This window comes from Corticium candelabrum, chromosome 22 (genome assembly GCF_963422355.1).
Source record: "Corticium candelabrum chromosome 22, ooCorCand1.1, whole genome shotgun sequence".
NCBI classification, from domain to species: domain Eukaryota; kingdom Metazoa; phylum Porifera; class Homoscleromorpha; order Homosclerophorida; family Plakinidae; genus Corticium; species Corticium candelabrum.
Genome location: NC_085106.1, coordinates 3,385,346 through 3,404,567, shown reverse-complemented (window position 1 = coordinate 3,404,567; position 19,222 = coordinate 3,385,346). Strand labels below are relative to the sequence as shown.

The 19,222-nt window shown below is 44.8% G+C and overlaps 3 protein-coding genes across 4 annotated transcripts; 1 reads left to right on the top strand and 2 right to left on the bottom strand.

Annotated features, from left to right (window-relative positions):
• Positions 1 to 2,190: 2,190 nt before the first annotated feature.
• On the top strand, positions 2,191 to 3,313 carry LOC134197032 (3-oxoacyl-[acyl-carrier-protein] reductase-like). 2 transcript variants are annotated; one of them, XM_062666269.1, is made up of 4 exons: positions 2,191 to 2,374; positions 2,435 to 2,587; positions 2,717 to 2,982; positions 3,042 to 3,313. In XM_062666269.1, exons 1-4 carry the CDS (start codon positions 2,209 to 2,211, stop codon positions 3,084 to 3,086), a joined length of 630 nt encoding a protein of 209 aa, XP_062522253.1. In that variant the 5' UTR covers positions 2,191 to 2,208; the 3' UTR covers positions 3,087 to 3,313. The 2 variants fall into 2 exon arrangements, with proteins under 2 accessions (XP_062522253.1, XP_062522252.1); XM_062666268.1 differs by having other exon boundaries at positions 2,435 to 2,982.
• Positions 3,314 to 4,711: 1,398 nt separating this feature from the next.
• LOC134197087 (uncharacterized) lies at positions 4,712 to 14,071 on the bottom strand. The gene is made up of 25 exons (XM_062666329.1): positions 13,943 to 14,071; positions 13,629 to 13,873; positions 13,286 to 13,568; positions 12,875 to 13,146; positions 12,667 to 12,819; positions 12,567 to 12,607; positions 12,410 to 12,504; positions 12,076 to 12,355; positions 11,275 to 12,009; positions 11,172 to 11,210; positions 10,619 to 11,113; positions 10,304 to 10,558; positions 10,042 to 10,240; positions 9,660 to 9,985; positions 9,447 to 9,601; positions 9,266 to 9,383; positions 9,113 to 9,205; positions 8,959 to 9,054; positions 8,660 to 8,896; positions 8,190 to 8,594; positions 7,901 to 8,089; positions 7,642 to 7,829; positions 6,304 to 6,421; positions 5,048 to 6,237; positions 4,712 to 4,981 (listed from the first exon to the last, which is right to left on the bottom strand). Exons 1-25 carry the CDS (start codon positions 14,054 to 14,056, stop codon positions 4,877 to 4,879), a joined length of 6,426 nt encoding a protein of 2,141 aa, XP_062522313.1. The 5' UTR covers positions 14,057 to 14,071; the 3' UTR covers positions 4,712 to 4,876.
• Positions 14,072 to 17,188: 3,117 nt separating this feature from the next.
• LOC134197375 (uncharacterized) lies at positions 17,189 to 19,128 on the bottom strand. The gene is made up of 6 exons (XM_062666687.1): positions 18,829 to 19,128; positions 18,473 to 18,744; positions 18,263 to 18,415; positions 18,158 to 18,198; positions 17,663 to 18,091; positions 17,189 to 17,596 (listed from the first exon to the last, which is right to left on the bottom strand). The coding sequence occupies exons 1-5, from the start codon at positions 19,126 to 19,128 to the stop codon at positions 17,985 to 17,987; spliced, it is 873 nt and encodes a 290-aa protein (XP_062522671.1). The 3' UTR covers positions 17,189 to 17,596; positions 17,663 to 17,984.
• Between the last annotated feature and the right edge of the window lie 94 nt (positions 19,129 to 19,222).

Below are 19,222 nucleotides of genomic sequence, written 5' to 3'. Positions count from 1 at the left end.
TAAAAGAATGAAGGCAACATGGCAAGATATATATACAACCTCTATGACATTTGGTATCAAGACATTCTGCCACTCGCAGACAGGATTGGATCCCTTGAATCTGTTCCAAGAAAAACGAACTTACAGCGAAACCGGAGCAATACACCTACTAGTAGTCGGAGTCCGATTGAGCACTACAAACGATCCGTTGCGATACCCCTCCTAGACTATCTGCTTCTTCAGATGCGCGAACGATCTAATGGTGAGTAAGACAATGTCCGAGCATTGTTGAGTCTAGTGTTTGCCCTTCTGGTTCGTTCCGACGTTGACCCAATGGAAAGCCGATCTTCCATTCCCGAAGTCTCTAGGAGGTAAAGTGAGAAGGTGGCAGTCAGCATGGCAAAGCAAATACCAGGAAATGCAAGAAGCAAGGAAAAGAGAGCAAGAGTGCAAGAAGGCCATACCCAACAATTAATTAACCTTCTCCTGGCCTTGGGAGCCATGCAGTGACTCTCGGTTGTACCCGAATGTTCACCGTCTACTATTGATAGCATGTACACTGCCTATCACAAGTGCAGAAGCAGAGAGGTCATTTTTCTACTGAGGAGACTGAAGACTTAGTTAAGAAAGGTCTACCATGGCAGAGGAGCGTCTTGCACACCTATCAGTTATCGCCATGCATTACAAAGACCAGGTACCAGCAGACGAAGTTTGTACAAAATCATCCACGAAATTGTTCATAAGCAGTCTTTGTTTGAAAGAGACATTGTTGCACAGTAGTTTACTTAACATTTATTTAGCAGTAGTCTATGCATGATGCAGTTAGATTCTGTTATACAGTTTTGATGATTTAGGGAGTTTATAACATGACACATTGCTAGAGATATGTTGCCATGGTTGTTGCCATTTACTTTAGCTAAGCTGTAAGAAGCCTGGGCCATTTGCACCTCTAACAATTAATACAAATGCGTTAACTGAAGTAGGCGTGCTCTATCAAAATTTGCAACCCCCTCTTTTCAAAAATCCTGGATCCGCGCCTGTTGCCGTCACCTTCAACTACGATTGGCTGCGGATTTCATGTTTCATTCGGAAGAAGCTGCTGCGCAATGACGTCTTGTCGATGATAGAGCTGTTGACTTAGATTTGTTGGTGTAGCATATGGAGGTTAGGCATGACCGCGATTGTTTGAAAAATTATACGTGCCTGTAGATCTTTAGTTAAGTTTCTCTGGAGCTGATGGCAGAAACCAGTGAGATCGGTACAGGCAGTAGAGTCCACAAAAATGATGGTGTACCAGAGAATAGCAACGACTAGCAATAGATTGCTAGGTGATACGTTGTTACATGATATGTACGAAAGTGCTAAGTAGACGGCATACGTCGCAGGGAGCCACTAAATGGTAGACATTTAAATGTGAGTGAAAAAAGTTGTACACTAGAATCAGAAACATCTACAGATATCAAGCACAATTATGTGTATGTAGCAGTGATTTATATTGTAGTATTGGTATGAAAGCCTAATATAATCAAGGCAAGTTTTACATTTTCAGTTGTTACGTTAGCGTTGCAATTTTTGGTTACAAAGCAGTAAGCTCAATAAAATATTTTACATTGCAATAAGACTATTGGTTTGCAACGCGCGCGCGCGCACACACACACACACACACACACACACACACACACACACACACACACACACACACACACACACACACACACACACACACACACACACACACACACACACACACACACACACACACACACACACACACACACACACACACACACACACACACACACACACACACACACACACACACACACACACACACACACACACACACACACACACACACACACACACACACACACACACACACACACACACACACACACACACACACACACATCACACACAACTACATGCACATACGTTCGTAGTTCTGAAGCGAGTAGAACACAGCTTCATTTACTGCAGCCTCGGACTATGAGTACCTTGATTAGCATTTCGACTTAGAATAATTTAACTTATTAATTATTAATTTATTAATTAATAGACCGGTGTCGAATGTCAACTGTTGTCAGTAGCGAAGCGACCTACTAATTATTGATAACACAAAAGACAAGTGTAACTGCTAAAAGTCTCACATAGTCAAATTCCACACTCTAATCAAAATACGTAAATTCTTTTCACGTCCGGGATCTTTCAGACGTGTGTCTTTGTATCATGAGCGGAAGTTCTGCAAGTGTTTGCGTCGTTTTCGGCGGATCGCGCGGTATCGGTCGGACAGTGTGTCAGCACATGGCTAGAATTGGTTACTCCGTCGTCTGCGCAAGTCGACAAAGAGAAACATGCGAAGAAGTTGTCAAAAACCTTACAAAACAGACGGAAGGTCAATCGATCAAGTTATTTATCGAATCCTGGTGCTGCGTGTAACATTTAACTTTTACAGGTGAAATGGGGCATCTCTCCGTTGAGTGTGACGTGTCTGAAGAAGAATCTGTAGTTGCTGCTTGTCAATTCATAATTGAGCGAGCGAAGAGAGCAGACGTATTGGTAAATGCTGCTGGTGTCAATAAGGATTCTCTGCTCATGCGCTTGAAAAGTAATGACATTCGTTACCATGTAAATACAAATCTTGTTGGCTCGATGTTGACGTGCCGAGGCTTATTGCCTTTGATGCTGAAACAGCGTCGAGGTGCCATTATAAATATCGGCTCTGTTGTTGGTTCAGTTGGAAATGTGGGCCAGAGTGCGTACAGCGCATCTAAAGCCGGTCTAATTGGATTCACTCGATCGTTGGCTAAGGAAGTCGGTTCTCGTGGAGTGAGGGCTAATGTATTAGCTCCAGGATTTATTGAAACAGACATGACAGCAGGGATCAGTGCCGATTCTCAACAACTGTTAATTGATTCTATTCCCATACGGAGGTTTGGCACAGTGGAAGAGACAGCACATGCTGTTGAGTTTCTAGCAGCTGCTAGTTATGTAACGGGACAGGTGAGTGCTGTGTGTGCACTTAGTTTGTTATGCGATGTATATTGGTGTGTTGTATTTAGGTATTGGTGGTTGATGGTGGAATGAGTATGGCTGGTGGGATTTAGAACAGACACTGCAAGGTAGCGTTTGATTTATTGAAAACTTGTGCTTGAGTTTGATAAAGTTGAGTTAATCTAACTGTAGCTGTAATATTATTGCTCAATAAGTGAGCTTGATTTATGGGGTACTGTACCGTACGACAGATGTTTCTAACAGGTAGATCTATCATGCCACAAGTAGGTTTCTTGGGTGATAGAAGTACTTATGTCTGACTGATAGTAATCATTGTAGGTGCACCAATACATGTAATTGCTGTTGTTTGACAGACAATACACCACAGACACACAGACACACACACACACACACACACACACACACACACACACACACACACACACACACACACACACACACACACACACACACCTACACGTTAAAATCTAGCTAACAGCTAGGCTCCTGTGCACTACTCAGGAGAACTCTAGGCCTGCACTAGGAATTTCCTGGAGCCAGGCCAGGAACTCACAGAAGCATTGGCTTGTGAAGCCAACTGCAGTGTGTTACAGTGAGCACCCGAAGTCTCACCTGGACCCCAGTGGGTGATGTCATATCAACAGCCTATTGCCGTTTAGGTCCCCAGTCAAAGACCAGGTACTTATTTATACTCCTGAGTCGAGAGAGGCAATTGTGTGTGAGTTTCTTGCCTAAGGAAATTATGCCATAGCTTGTAATTGCTGTGACTTGAACCTGCAACCCTAGTGTGTTCCAGCCAGGTGTACACACTCTATTGGATGACTCTCTAACCCACTCAGCTATAGCACCACACACACACACACACACACACACACACACACACACACACACACACACACACACACACACACACACACACACACACACACACACACACACACACCAGTGTGGAAAATAATGGTAGGTCATAATTCATGTCCCACCAATGTGTTGTTTGCCGACCAAATACTGCACCAGTGTGGGGACGTGTTTGGACAAAACATCCACCCATACGCATATATAATAGTGTAAACCTTGTATCTTAGCACATAATGGCCTTTCCAATGATGTAACTGTTAATTTCATGAGCTTAGGTGCCTCCTGCATGCTTTATCCAGAGAAAACCTCAGCTGCCTCTAACACCATTCTCTCATGGAAGTTGGTTGTAAAAAATTACATGCATAATGGCTGCTGCAGTGCAGTAGGGGAGGCACTTATTTATGTAACACGGTTGCACCATACAAGAATGTCCTACTTAGACTCAGTCTGTCCAAGCCAAAATAATTCTCACACACACACACAAACACACACACACACACATGCACAACACACACACACACACACACACACACACACACACACACACACACACACACACACACACACACACACACACACAAACACACATTTTTACTAACACATTATTGTGGCACAACTTTATGAGTACTTCAAAGTGAAACTGCTTTGTTGACACCTCACTATAGCTGAAATATTCTGGCTGTAAAACTCTGATTATGTGTAATATAGTGACACTGGGTACTGATAAGAGGATGCTGGATTTGTCAAATTAATAGGAATACGATAGACATGAAAACTCTGTAGTGGACACTTTACTGTGTTGTGCTTTACACAATTTATTAATGAATGTTGTCTGTTGGGCTGTGCTCTAGTCATAGCGTTTGAATACACTCGTCGTATCTTTGCTCACAAAATAGTTTGTGCTCGTCTGATCTACTCTGTGCGTTGTAAAACGCCAACCTAAATCCTAACACGTTCATCCAGCATGCAAGTTGCATGCTCTCTAGGTTTCGTATCCATGGATTTTCTTGACGTCGAAGTTGTATCAAACGTTTTTGCAACTCTTGATCAGACTGCGTGTAAACGGCGGATCTGTCATTGGAGTATTTGCTTGGCAAAGACGTCGAACAGATTCCATACATTGTTGTACCTGAAAGACATGCACATGTATTCAGCGAGCTACAAAACGTGAACGTTATTTGATTCTGCAACATACGGGAATGTTGTTCATTCTGCAGTTGCATATTTCAGAGTCCTTGATTGTCTGACACACCTTCACCAAGTTCCCTGATTCGTCTCTCTGACATTGGCAATCAACGCAATGCTTGAAACCTTTCAGAGATGTCACCGTCTCGTTGACGATTGCACTGAACAAACTAACTCGTTTAGAATAGGAGAAAGAATAGTAAATGTCCCACAGTGATCCATTAGTCTGAAGGGGCAGAATGCCATATTGTCTAAAAGCAGTGCAGACACCAAAGCTGGGCAAACCAACAACTGTTCGCTGAACAGTGTGTAGTTTGTTGTATCGTTCACCTTGTCTCAGGTAAGGAAATCCACGCCAGTTTATGCCAAGTGCAAACACCTCAGAATGTTTACTTTTGACGACGAGCGGAATGTTAATAACTGCGTTAATGATTACCGGCCGCGTCTCGCAAATCTTCCTGTGGAGTTTCCTTTTTGATATATTTGTAACATACGATTTAGGTTCGGTTGTAACAAACAGCAGATGAATCGGACAATCTCTTACTTTTTCAGACTTTAGAGGAAGCTTCTCTAACGCGGTATAGATAGCGTCGTATCCATCAGGATGAAGTCCATCGTTCTGCAGTTGCTCAATAGCCGAAACAACTCGATTTTTCATGAAAATCATTTGAGATTCGACGGTAATTATTCGGGCTTTCTGTTTAGTGCCAAACCCAATGACGGAAAAGTGGTTCCCACTCCTGACACCGATTCCATTTTTGAGTAGAGATTGATCTAGTTGTGATGCTAACGAAGGTAAAGCTGCCTTTGTGTTCTCAAATGCGTTCGACTCTTCAATCAAAAAGACGGTGTAGACGCATTTAGGCACTTGATCGACAACGAACGACGGACGACATGGCGACACGTGAATGCTAGATGTGCGGCTGACAGAGCCGGCTGGGTTAGTTGCCGTGCACGTATAGTTTCCGCTGTGGTCAACCGCGGCGTTGAGAACCGTCAGAATTTGTGCGCTATCGCGTAACTCCACGGAATCGAGAGATCCATGTTGGACAGTTCTGCCGTCTAATGTCCACGTGGTCGTTGGTTTCGGATGTCCAGACGAGTTGCAATGCAAAGCGATAGTATCTCCGACGTATTTTTTTGCATCACTTCCTATCTCAATGCCTTCGGGCAGACCGGACGACACAATAGTCGGCGGTTCTAATAATTTAGATTTCAAATTTGAACAATTTATGAAGCGTATGAATTGCTTGCTGATTGTCTTACCCATAACAAGTAGGTTCATCTCGCGAATATCACGACGGTACGAATTATTTGCTTCACATCGGTAGACACCTGAGTCGGATACCTTCAGACTTGTCATAAGCACGAATGCGTGGTTACTCTGGACGCACAATCAGAGAGAACAGTTGCAAATAGGTTGACGTTTACGTACAAGGTTACTGTAAAGCTGCACTTTGGACTCTGGACTCTTGATTGGACTGGAATAGAATGTACTGACGCCAAAGTTGAGGCCAGTCCCGTCTAGTCCAGTCCATGCCAGGCCAGTCCCAGTCTAATCCCAGTCTAGGCCAGGCCAGTCCAGTCTAGGTCAGTTCAGTCTCGTCTAAGCCAGGCCAGTCCCATCTTGTCCAGTCTAGGCCAGGCCAGTCCCAGTCTAGGCTAGGCCAGTCCCAGTCTAGGCTAGGCCAGTTGCGTCTAGTCTATTCTAAGCCAGGTCATTCCCGTCTAGTCCAGTCTAGGCCAGGCCAGTCCCATGTAGTCCAGTCTAGGTCAGGTCAGTCCCATCTAGTCCAGTCTAAGCCAGGTCAGTCTCGTCTAGTCCAGTCTAGGCCAGGCCAGTCCCATCTAGTCCAGTCTAGGCCAGGCCAGTCCAGTCTAGGCTAGGCCAGTCGCGTCTAGTCTAGTCTAAGCCAGGTCAGTCCCGTCTAGTCCAGTCTAGGCCAGGCCAGTCCCATGTAGTCCAGTCTAGGTCAGGTCAGTCCCATCTAGTCCAGTCTAAGCCAGGTCAGTCCAGTCTAGGCCAGGCCAGTCCCATCTAGTCCAGTCTAGGCCAGGCCAGTCCAGTCTAGGTTAGTTCAGTCTTGTCTAGGCCAGTCTAAGCCAGGCCAGTCCCATCTTGTCCAGTCTAGGCCAGGCCAGTCTCAGTCTAGGCTTGGCCAGTCGCGTCTAGTCTAGGCTTGGCCAGTCGCGTCTAGTCTAGTCTAAGCCAGGTCAGTCCCGTCTAGTCCAGTCTAGGCCAGGTCAGTCCCATGTAGTCCAGTCTAAGCCAGGTCAGTCCCGTCTAGTCCAGTCTAGGCCAGGCCAGTCCAGTCTAGGTTAGTTCAGTCTCGTCTAGGCCAGTCTAAGCCAGGCCAGTCTCAGTCTAGGCCAGGCCAGTCTCAGTCTAGGCTAGGCCAGTCGCGTCTAGTCTAGTCTAAGCCAGGTCAGTCCCGTCTAGTCCAGTCTAGGCCAGGCCAGTCCCATCTAGTCCAGTCTAGGCCAGGTCAGTCCCGTCTAGTCCAGTCTAGGCCAGGCCATTTCCATCTAGTCCAGTCTACGCCAAGCCAGACCAGACTTTAACGCTTACAGTTACCATTGCTTACATAAAAAATACTGCCATACCTCTGTTGAAGAGTTGAGATATTCTCCGTCCTTCGAGATGGTTACAGTTGGTGTTGGTTGACCGTGTGCAAAGCAGCTAAAAAGAACACTGCCCTCGACCAGAACAGAAGCATCGCTTAAGAAATCAGCAGTCGTGTCTCCAGTCAATTCAATTGTGCCTGGTGGTGTTTGAACGATAGTCGCCGCTACTAAAAATTGTACAATTTTTATTAATATCAAACGTGATAATTTTTATTTGATTATGTAAAGCAGTTGTCACCTTGTTTTTCGCAGAGATCTCCGTAGTGGGTCTTGTTGCAGACGCAGTAGTTTGGCCCAAGACATATGCCGTTGCCCGAGCAATCGAGTGATGGCGTTCCGTCTGTTGGGCAGTGTGGCACGTCACAAGCGTCTCCCTGCCAATAGTCGTCGCACTCGCACGTGTCGAACGACCTACATTGCCCGTGACCTACACAATACAACAATTTGTTGCAAAATATGGTAATTTACTTGTGCGCATGCGCAATATGGTAAATAATCGGTTTTGTTTGTATCAGTTTTTTTATAACCTGAGCAGAACTTGAACTGGTAACATGACGGCTTGCCGCAGTCAGCACCGATCCAGCCTTCTTCACATTCGCAAAAGTACGCACTGACGCAGCTGCCGCGGCCATTGCAGTTGCCGTTGCAAATGGGCGTTTCACACTCCGTTCCCGTGAAGCCGTCGTAGCAGAGGCATTCGGTTGAACTCAAGCAAACGCCGTTTCCGCTGCAGTTGGACACGTCGGGACAGACGAGTTCCGTGCCGCAGTCGGGGTCTGTAAATCCGGGGTAGCATTGGCAAGAATCTGGGCTCACACAGTCTCCTTCGGAGGAACACCAGTTGACGCCACTGCAGTCTGCGATCCCGCAGCTGCTTCCGGACCATCCCTTATCGCACTCACACTCTGCAGTTTCATTGCATGTGCCATGTCCTGCAGCAATTAGGCATAGCAGGCTACATGATCAATTGAATGATCTAAAAGAGGGATCTACACACCTGAACATGCTTGGAGGTCGTCGCATGTGGGCGTTTCGCAACGTTCCCCTGACCAGTTTGGATGGCATACGCAGCGATTGCCTGTTATGCACACTCCGTGGCTGCTGCAGTTGTGATCACAAACGGAAATGTCCGCACAGTCTTCCCCTTCGAATCCAGGATTACAGAGACATTCATCCGGGGCACGACATCGACCATTAGACGGTCCCGTACAATTTCTGACGTTATCACACAAGGCTGGTGATCAAAACGGCATGGAAAGTAAGATAATGTTGTAGAATTATGTTTGTTTGGTCTACCTTGTACACAGTTTCCTTCCATTTCGTAGAATCCAAAGAGACACTGACAGAATCCATTCAGACATTCACTGTTTGGAGGGCATGAAGTACAACCACCTGAAAGAATAATTGACGGTAAGAAATACTTGTCATGCTAGAGAGAAATTTTACGCGCCTTCGTTGCACGATTCTCCAGTCCACAATCCAGTGCACTTGCACTTTCCATCAATACAGTCTCCATGGTTAGAGCAGTCAGCAGGGCATTTCCCTAAAAGAGTGTAAGGCTGTTGCTAGAGCACTAGTCAACAGGCATTCTATTGCCTCTTACCGCGAGCAAATACCCGTTGTTCTAAAAAGATATCGTCTTCTGTTAAAGCCATGTCCAACTTGCAGTCCTCCAACAGCTGATCTTGCAATCCCAGTTCCATGCATTTCTTCTCAGCCGCCTAATCGTTGTCGATCGACACAGCGTTAGGATACACGATTTTAAGTTGCAAAGCCATTTTTACCTGCAACTTATTGGCGTCGATATCGTGCGTGGCATAAACAGGCACGTGATCTGGATCCGTGTAAATAGACGTCATAGCATCATCCGGGTGAAAATTAGACTCTTGCCACGACCAGATGGATCCAGCTGTTGCAGAAGGCATAGGATTTATTCTCCCTAAGTAAGTAGGATATTTCTCGTTTGACTTACGTCATTACCAACAATACACTCTTACAATATTCTGCGAATTCGTCTACCGATGTGGTCACAGTGCCATTTGGTGATACAAAATCGTTGTGTAAATTGCCGTCCATGTTTCCGCACAAACCGTTTGTTGTCATTACGAACGAAATTGGCGCTCCGAGAGATGTCTCGAAAAATTGTCCACCGACCGACTCGCTGTATCGAACATCGATGGTATACATAGCTCTATTCTTAAACTGGAAGAAGAGTTGAACTAGACCACCAGTCAGAGTGCTGGGATTCATAACAAGAATGACGGAGTTATTTTCTAACGTGTGATTCGAACCAACCACAATAGGAGTTATTGCACCGTTTAGTCTGTAAAGAATAATTATTATCAATGAGACTTGTTCTTAAATGGATGTTATTTGTACCTTAATACGGGCATTTGATTTTGGCCTTGTGTGGAGGTGACCGCAACGACGGTGGCTACTCCTTGACCTATTTTAATGGCAGCTGCGCCTATCATCGACGTGTTCAAGTACTTAAAGAATCGTAGCTGAACTCCGAAGTCATTCGGGATACTGTAGCAGCTGATGAACTCGCCAATACCGAAATAATCAAACGGGAAACCTGTGAAGGACAATGTGACGTCACGAAATGAAAATGTAAAATTGGGAACTCAATTTTTGTTACCATCTAGAGTCTCTAGATGTGGGTCTCCGTTGTTTATGTTTGGCGGACGAACGTCGCAGCAGTCGCCCGTCCAGGGAGCATTGCACCTGCATACCGGCTTGCTGGTTGGTTCGCCGCTTCTTACGCAGACGCCGGTGTTTGAGCATTGACGAGATCCCTGGCACCCGCAGTCGAGTTGGTCACAAAGAGGTCCCGTATAGTCCGGCTCACATAGACAGCTGTCAGTTTCCCGTACGTAGACTCCGTTGACACAAGCTGCAACGCCAGTTAATCACAAAAAAATGCGTTTATCATATAATAATTTATTTTACTCACAAAGGCTGGTCTGTTGAGATTGGATTGTTGGGATTCTGCCTATTCTCTTCATGAAAGTTTCTACGTTTGTGGTCTCGTCTTTGTTGTAGTATTTTTTCCAATATTCTGCTTGCTTTCGGATTTCCTTCGGAATGGGCTCTGTAATTGTCGAGAGATAGAGACGAGCAGCAAGGCAAGCAATGAGAGGTTTGTGCAAGTCTATCATCTTGATGGCTTTGAAATTGATTCCAAAAATCGTTCGTATTTTTTCGTGTTTCTTTTCTAACTGTGGATGGGTGGTGACATCCTTGGTTTCTTCCAGCGCAGTTTTGTCCATCTTCCATATTCCTACTGGTGTGTTGTCGGTGTGAAAGGTTCCATCGTCCCAACCGTATCGGCTTTCTACCCATGCTATTCGAATCAGCAGCCCTCGGTCGTCAGGAAATATTCCTGATTCTTGGATTCTTCTAACAACTTCATTTGCTAAGTCCACTCCCTGTTGTTGAGGCTGGAGGACTAGGAAGATAGGGCAGGTAACATACGGGACAACTGAGACAGCAAGGACGTATCTTACCATCACTATGAACTTCCTCCTCAGGATTTCCAAGACTTCCTGTGATAAAATCAAATTATTATTGCATACGTACTGTTTGTAGACCGTCAACATTTATACGTACTTCTGCGTGAGCTTTCTCCAATCAGGCCAAATCGGCAGTCTTCTTCATACCATTTGAGGCATGACGGCGTCTTAGAGTAACATTTGGCGTAACTTTTGCACGCTGCCACGTACTTTTCGCAATATTCATAGCTTCCTGGACCTCTGGTGCGGAGAAAGGAGTTATCTAGGCAGTCGTCTCTGCACTGTGCGTGAGAGATCTGGAGCGAGCATGATCGAGACGAATCGTCTTGTGCAATAGCGTGGCAGTAGTAGTAGAACCACGACTGGCAACTGCTGCGTATCGGTCCGTATCCACTTCCTGCCGAGCATCGCTTCGTTTCATCGCACCATCCACATCCGGTTTTTCGCGTGCACGATTTGCAGGATTGGTAGCGAGAGCACACGTCGACGTTGCACGCAGGCCCGCCCCATCCTGGCTTACACGCGCACACTCCAGGAGCGATGCAGTCTCCGTTGTCCGAGCAATCGGCTTGGAAACGACATGAAGGCGTCGCACACGTTCTGCCTTTCCAGCCGATAAAGCACTCGCAAACTCCTCCTCCGCGACACGCCCCATTGACACACGAACAGCTGTCAACGGAATCCTCGTAAAAACAGGAGTGGCCATCGCGGCCAACTACGAAGCCCGCGTTGTGATCGCACCAGCACATGTATAAGTTCTCAAACGATTCGCATTGATACTCACAATCTCCCCTTCCACCGTTTTTCTCACATGGCTTCCGATCTGGTATCACTAACCGCATAGAGAGAGAAAGGTTAAGGGTATATGACTATTAAACATTACTAATAGTGTCTATACCTGTGTCAAATGACCATTCGTTCGGATCTGAAATGCCGCGGAATGGAGAGCCCCCTCCCGAGCAAGACATCAGTCCCACTACCGCTCCCGGGTCCATCAGAATGTAATGCTTTACGCCTTCGTCGAGCAATTCGATGTATTCGGGTAGATAAATTGTGAGTGTGTCGCCGCTGACCGATACTTCTGCTGCTTTGGATGCATCTAGGTCTACAAGCACTTCCGGAGGATCATACAGTGGAGACATTAGTTTAATGGAGCGGGGAATGGATGGTCTGAGGATCTAAACAGAAAGGTGTTTGACTACCAACTGGCCATAGAGATTTTATTGCAATACTTCTTGATCAAATTTTGCTTGGAATATGCGTTGGTTTATGGGAATGTCTGCACCGATAGGCTTGAGAGTGTTTGGTGCCAATTGCGGAGTTGACGCTAGGATTGGGTAACAGCAATGTCTTCCGTTTATACAACAAGGAAAATAGCCGGATGCTTACCTCCTGCAAGAAGCGTTACACAACGCTGTTCTGTCGTAAATCTGTAAAAGAGATCGCAAATAGACTTAAACGCGTCTTATGGTGATGCCATTCATTATACCCATTGTTATCTAATGCTAGGAAACAGAAAACGTGTTGGCCATGTTGAGCTGTAGTGGGCGTCCACTCGATTGTAACTCCTCTGTTACTTCCTATTTGCTTAACTGACGATCGTTGTAAACCCGGAGGTGCCACCAAGGTTACTTCCGCTAATCTATTAACCAGACAGTGTTAAATATGGTTTCTACATTTCACGAGTTAGACTCCACTTTGACGTTGCCGTTTCGATGACTTCTATTGATGTGGTGAAAGTTCCCGACGGATGAATAGGGATGCAGGCTTGCTCTTCTTTAATTGTGGACTCACTGAAGGTGAGTGCGGTGCTACACGCCTGTCCAATCCCATCTCGTACGTGAATCAGAAACTGCAATGGGACTTTACTGAGTGGAGTGGTAGATGAAGAACTCGTGAAGTCTTCAAATATCAGAGCAACTGCAAACCAATTTATACTCGTCGTCGTGTATTTTATGGAACAAGGTTTCTATGAAACAAAATTGGAATTATCAGAGATAACCACACACACACACACACACACACACACACACACACACACACACACACACACACACACACACACACACACACACAACTTTTGAGATGGTAATTTGCCAGCTGCTTACCTCTACTATGCTTGCTTCAGGAAGTGCTTGGCAAACACCGCTGCATTCGCTACTGACATTACCAAATCGGCATCGCACTTCGTCTCCGTCTGGATCGTCAACGTGGATCGGTATGTTGTAGGTACATCCATTGATAAGACGAATAATTGGAGCTGAGGCTGAAACCGGTGACGAATTGATTAGAGAATTGTCAGGTCGGGGATTCAAATCAACAGTTGTACTAACAGACCACTTACTGCTCCCACCCACAGCCAATCCTGCTATCCAACAGCAAGCTGCATGTCTAAATACGTAAGCTATTAATTGCGTAAATTTGCTTTCTGAGACAAGACATTATTCTAACTGTATAACAAATGGTCCTGGATTGTCGAAAGAGTGTTGGAACGTATATTCTCCTTGTGTCCAGTCCTCGATTTCGCTATAGTCGGTGCAAACATAACTGGCTTGTGAAAGAGTTCCATCGCAGCCTGAAGCACAAGTCCACGATCCTTCGCCAGACATAACGGTTTGTTCTTGGATGTTTGTCACATCACAGGTAGTGCTAGATGAATATGATCTCCTCCACCCTATTTTGTAGGAAAACTCGACCTTGGACAAAACCATAGATATTATGCACATGCTTTATCTACCAGGCAAAGACAATGATACAAAGCTGACCGTGTAGTTTGATTCAGGAACCGGTTTCCATGTTATGATGCTACCACGGAAATGAGAACCGTCAACGCACTTTATCAGAAACGCAACTTGTACGAGGAAGAAAATCCAGCCCATCTCAAAGGCAGCACACCAAATGAGAACTAGACTGATTGTACGGCGACGGCTGCACGTTTATATACTGATCAGGAATGAATAGCGTGAAAGTAAGTCTACAATTCTCTAATTGTTTGGGACTTCCCCACTTGTTCTCAACCAGAAACGTCCGGATCATCTACAGTGTGCCGTCGGTCTTCAGCGTGGTGTCACTCACATCGCGCATTCTAGCAATAGACTTGAATACACTTAGTATTGCCAATCGACGGATATGCCAGTCGTCTAGACAATCATCACACCTTGCAGAAGATACTGAGGACAGTATATGATATCTTGGCGATATGGTCTGATAATCGAGGGTAGTTTTCTAATCTATATAGATCACTTTTACTACGTATATACCGCCATTGCGTGTTGTCGTTGTCAGACTACAGGGCGTAGATCTTAATAACAAAACTAATGACAACACGTTCGTTTGTTCCCTATCGCCTAGCGATGAAGTATCTTGCACCGAAATTGGTTATCCCGAGGCCTGAGAGAGGCATAAAGTTCTTGCGTTATGTCATCTATGATCTGTTTTCCTTTTGGGCTATTGAACCCACGGAGCCGCAGCAGTTATCACGATCGTGCCTGCAGCATTTTCTAAAAGCTTAGAGATGCAATCGGACGTTTTCCTATACCCTTTGGCTTTGTGGACGTGGGCAATTAGATTAGGTTAGATTTAGTCCAGTAAGTGGAGGTTAACTGGCAGATCTAGGTGCCAGCTGAATCAGTCTGACTGCTGAACTGACGTAATCTATTTGCAGACTTTGAAGCAAGATCTTAGCAGATAGTAAGTCTAACGGAAACGGGTGTGGCTACTTGTACCTACACCTCGACCGTGTTAGCCCGCACTTCGGACTGAGGCCGTTTGAACTTTCAATTGAGGTTTTCCGTAAATGGGCAGCTCATAGAACTGCAATTTGTAGAACATTAATTATTAACAACCTTTTTCAAAGACAACACAACCGCTTAGATCGGATATATATATATATACACCATGTTTCTATGTTTACTTCTATCTAAACACTGTCTGGCAAACAGCGAACTGAAAGAACCAAAAATAGATATATGAACAATGAGGGTAGACCTGACATTCTCATATGTGACACCGGTAATTTAACTGATCAGGAGATGGATATTTCACTTACTCATCTCTAAAGAGGTCGTCAAAAATTGCGCCAAACTGAGTGGATTTGCTGCAAAGAAAAGAGAAGAAACGAAAAATGCTAAATAGGACCGTGAGATTCTAGGAGGTAATGCATCCAAATGCATATCTGTAGTGTTTGAGCACTTTGGCACCTGGGGAGTGGCCGCTGACCGTCTGATGAACACTTTGTCACTTAAGTCCAAAGATCAAGAAGGAATGATCAACTCTGCTGACTTCAAGACCTAATGGAGACGTCGGTTTTCCGTTACACTGCAGAAACTCAATGCTCCTGTGATCATGAAAAAATTGAACATTTTCCAAGGTGGTTCTATTTAGTTGATAAACTCAAGCGTGTCTAGACGCGCCCACATTAACTACTTAATTAAGTTACAGTTTAAGTTAGAGTTTTAACTGAATTATAACTATTCAAGAATTTTGGCAGTTTGTATGTAACATGTCTGTCATGCTTTTGTGCGTACGCACTTTAGTTCAAGGAAGGTTAGTCTAGAATGCTCAAAATGTAAGTCTGTGGTAGCAAAAGTAGAACCTTATTGTAATTTGACCAGATAACGCGAGCAAATTAACTTAAGACAGCAGCCATCACATACCAATTTTCTTGCTATACAGTATGTCTGGTTGCGAGACTATATGCACTCCCTTCCTTTTATCAGTGGTGAACCACGCCTATTGCAAAGAGGGGGTTGTAGTCCCCTGAACTCCTCATCTAGATCCGGAGCTACAATAACAGACTTGCACAGTTTTTCTCCCGATTTGTGTCTATAACATCGACAGTCGAAGCACGGTTTGAAATCCTTTCGAACAGTGACTGTTGCATTGACCAATGCACTGATAAAACTACGTTGAGGGTGACAAATAAGAGCGCATGTCCCTTAAGGATCAGTAGTTTGAAGTGGCAACTACATGGTAACAGGCCATATACTGTAGTACTCACTGCAGGCACTAACGGTTGCCGAGCTAATACATGATTTAGTAGAGGTGCTTAGCTTTTCATGTATACTTTTCCGTTCCCTCTAGTTGATTGCACGTAAAAGATACCCACGCCTAGCAGCTATACTCTATACGTACTAGCAATGTACGGAAACTTTAGAGGCCTCAGTCTTGACGCTCAGTCTAATGGAGTTAGGAAATTGTACGGTGTATATATAGTATTGAACCTTTGAGGGCAATGTGGTGTATGCGGTTTGAAGCTAAAAGTGGCCATTTCAAGCAATTGTTGAAAGGGAACTTTAAGAACGTGTTTATTCACTTGTGAAGGAACATCAGATGTGCATGTGTTACTGACTGCTGCCTGGCCATGAAGGATCTTCCTTGTATCGTTGCATGCAAGAGATTGTTCATTCTGATATTAACTATTTGTATAAGGTATGGAGCTCCTCATACAAATTCTGTTGGGTTTTATGCGCAACAATTCATTCTACCTGTCATCGAACCATTGTCAGAATCACTGTGTGTGAACAGCTGCAAAAAGATCATCACCACTTGCCATTATGTGTTTTCAGCCATATGCTATGACTCTATAGTTACCTTTGTGTTTCTATGAATTACCATGATATTATTACCTTTTAGTTCAACGGGTTTGTGGTATGGTTTACAAACCAAGATGTGTATGTGATCAAAGTACCCGCAACGCCACATGATGCAGATTTTAGTTTTGCTACCATCGAGTCAATCATTATAGACAATGTTAAGATTTTTTGCTTGCAAGCAGATATCTTCGTCTCAAGAAGTTTCATCACTATTATTCTTTGAGGTTAAACATACTTCTTAACATCAATTATTTTGTATGCACACGTCATTTAGGGCATTACTTTAATTGTTTGTAAATGCACAGTGTGAGTGTGGTATTAAATTCAACTTATGCTCTAACACACAGCTATTAGCAGTGTATTGGTCCGTATCCAGTTCATGCTGAACATCGCTTCGTTTCATTGCGCCATCCACATCCGGTTTGTCGCGTGCAAGATTTGCAGGATCCGTAGCGAGAGCACAAGTCGACATTAAAGTTGCATTTAGGCCCGCTCCATCCTGGCTTACACGCGCACACTTCAGGAGTGATGCAGTCTCCGTTGTTCGAACAATCGGCTTGGAAACGACATGAAGGCGTCGCGCAGGTTTGGCCTTCCCAACCAATAAAGCACTCGCAAGCTCCTCCTCCACGACACGCCCCATTGACACACGAACAGTTGTCGACGAAATCTTGGTGAAAACAGGAGTGGCCATCGGTCGTGGCCAACTACAAAGCCCGCGTTGTGATCGCACCAGCATCAGTATTAAGTTCCCAACCGACCCGCATCGATACTCACAATCTCCCCTTCCATCGTTTTTCTTACATGGATCACGATCTGGTATCACTAACGACATAGAGAGAGAAACGTTAAGGGTACATGACTATTACACATTACTAAATATGTCTATACCTGTGTCAAATAACCATTCGTTCGGATCTGAAATGCCACGGAATGGAGAGCCTCCTTCCAAGCAAGACATCAGTCCCACTACCGCTCCAGGATCCATCAGTATGTAGTGTTTTACGCCTTCGTCGAGCAATTCGATGTATTCGGGTAGATAGATTGTGAGTGTGTCGCCTTTGAGCGACGCTTCTGTCGCTTTGGATGCATCCAGGTCTACAACCGCTTCCGGATGATCATGCATTGTAGACATTATCTTAATGGAGCGGTGAACGGGGTCTGAGAATGTAAACGTATAAAGGTGTTGGACTAGCAACTGTCCATAGAGATTTTATAACAATACTTCTTGATCAAATTTTGCTTGGAATATGCGTTGGTTTATGGGAGTGTCTGCACCGATAGGCGTGAGAGTGTTAGTTGCCAATTGCGGAGTTGACGCTAGAATTGGTAAATTAACAGCAATGTCTTCCGTTTATACAACAATGAAAATAGCCGGATGCTTACCTCCTGCAAGAAGCGTTACACAGCGCTGTTCTGTCGTAAACCTGTGGAAGATCGCAAATCGACTTAAACGCGCGCATTTTGGTGATAAACAGACGTCGCCATTACCCATTGTTATCGACAGCAAGGAAACAGAAAACGTGTTGGCCATATTGAGCTGTAGTGGGCGTCCATTCAACTGTGACTCCTCTGTTACTTCCTATTTGTTTGACTGGCGATTGTAGTACACCCAGAGGTGCCACCAAGTTTACTTCCACTAATCTATAAACCAAGCAATGTTAAATAGTTGTTTTTAGACTTCACTCGTCTAAGCTCAACTTCGATGTTCTCGTTTCGATGACTTCTATTGATGTGTTGAACGTTCCCGACGGAGGAACTGGGATGCAGGCTTGCTCTTTTTTCATTGTGGACTCACTGAAGGTGAGCGCATTGCTGCACGCCTCTCCAGTTCCATCTCGTACGTGGATCAGAAACTGCAATGGGACTTTACTGAGTGGAGTGGTAGATGAAGAACTCGTGAAGTCTTCAATTATCAGTGCAACTGCAAACCAATTTGTACTGTTAGCTGTGTAGTTCATCGAGCAAGGTTTCTATGAAGCAAAATGGAAATTATCAGAGCTAGCTATACAAGACACGCTCAAAGAATTTGAGGTGTTTGCCAGTTGCTGATATACCTCTACTACGTTTGCACCAGGAAGTGCTTGGCATACCCCGCCGCATTCGCTACTGTCATTGCCAAATCGGCATCGCACTTCATGTCCGTCTGGATCGTCAACGTGGATCGGGATGTTGTAGCTACATCCAATGATAAGACGGATAATTGGAGCAGAAGCTGAAACTGGTGACGAATTGATTAGAGAATTGTGAGGTCGGGGATTCAAATCAACAGTTGTACTAACAGACCACGAGCCGCTTCCGCCAACAGCCAATTTAGTCATCCAACAGCAATCTGTATGTCTAAATAGGTAAAACATGAAGCTTGCGTAAATCTGCTTTTAGGACAAGACAAAAATATAACTGTATAACAAATGGTTCTGGATTGTCGAAATAGTATTGGAACGTATATTC

Excerpts from the sequence above, each read along its gene's own strand:
- LOC134197032 (XM_062666268.1), top strand. The coding sequence starts at position 2,209 with ATGAGCGGAAGTTCTGCAAGTGTTTGCGTCGTTTTCGGCGGATCGCGC. Across the intron at positions 2,375-2,434 it reads CCTTACAAAACAGACGGAAG|GTGAAATGGGGCATCTCTCC; the intron begins GTCAATCGATCA and ends TAACTTTTACAG. Across the intron at positions 2,983-3,041 it reads CTAGTTATGTAACGGGACAG|GTATTGGTGGTTGATGGTGG; the intron begins GTGAGTGCTGTG and ends TGTTGTATTTAG.
- LOC134197087 (XM_062666329.1), bottom strand. The coding sequence starts at position 14,056 with ATGGGCTGGATTTTCTTCCTCGTACAAGTTGCGTTTCTGATAAAGTGC. Across the intron at positions 11,114-11,171 it reads GGAGGAAGTTCATAGTGATG|TCCTCCAGCCTCAACAACAG; the intron begins GTAAGATACGTC and ends CTATCTTCCTAG. Across the intron at positions 10,559-10,618 it reads ATCTCAACAGACCAGCCTTT|CTTGTGTCAACGGAGTCTAC; the intron begins GTGAGTAAAATA and ends CTGGCGTTGCAG.
- LOC134197375 (XM_062666687.1), bottom strand. The coding sequence starts at position 19,128 with ATGTTTTACCTATTTAGACATACAGATTGCTGTTGGATGACTAAATTG. Across the intron at positions 18,416-18,472 it reads ATCGAAACGAGAACATCGAA|ATTAGTGGAAGTAAACTTGG; the intron begins GTTGAGCTTAGA and ends CTTGGTTTATAG. Across the intron at positions 18,092-18,157 it reads TGTAACGCTTCTTGCAGGAG|CGTCAACTCCGCAATTGGCA; the intron begins GTAAGCATCCGG and ends TACCAATTCTAG.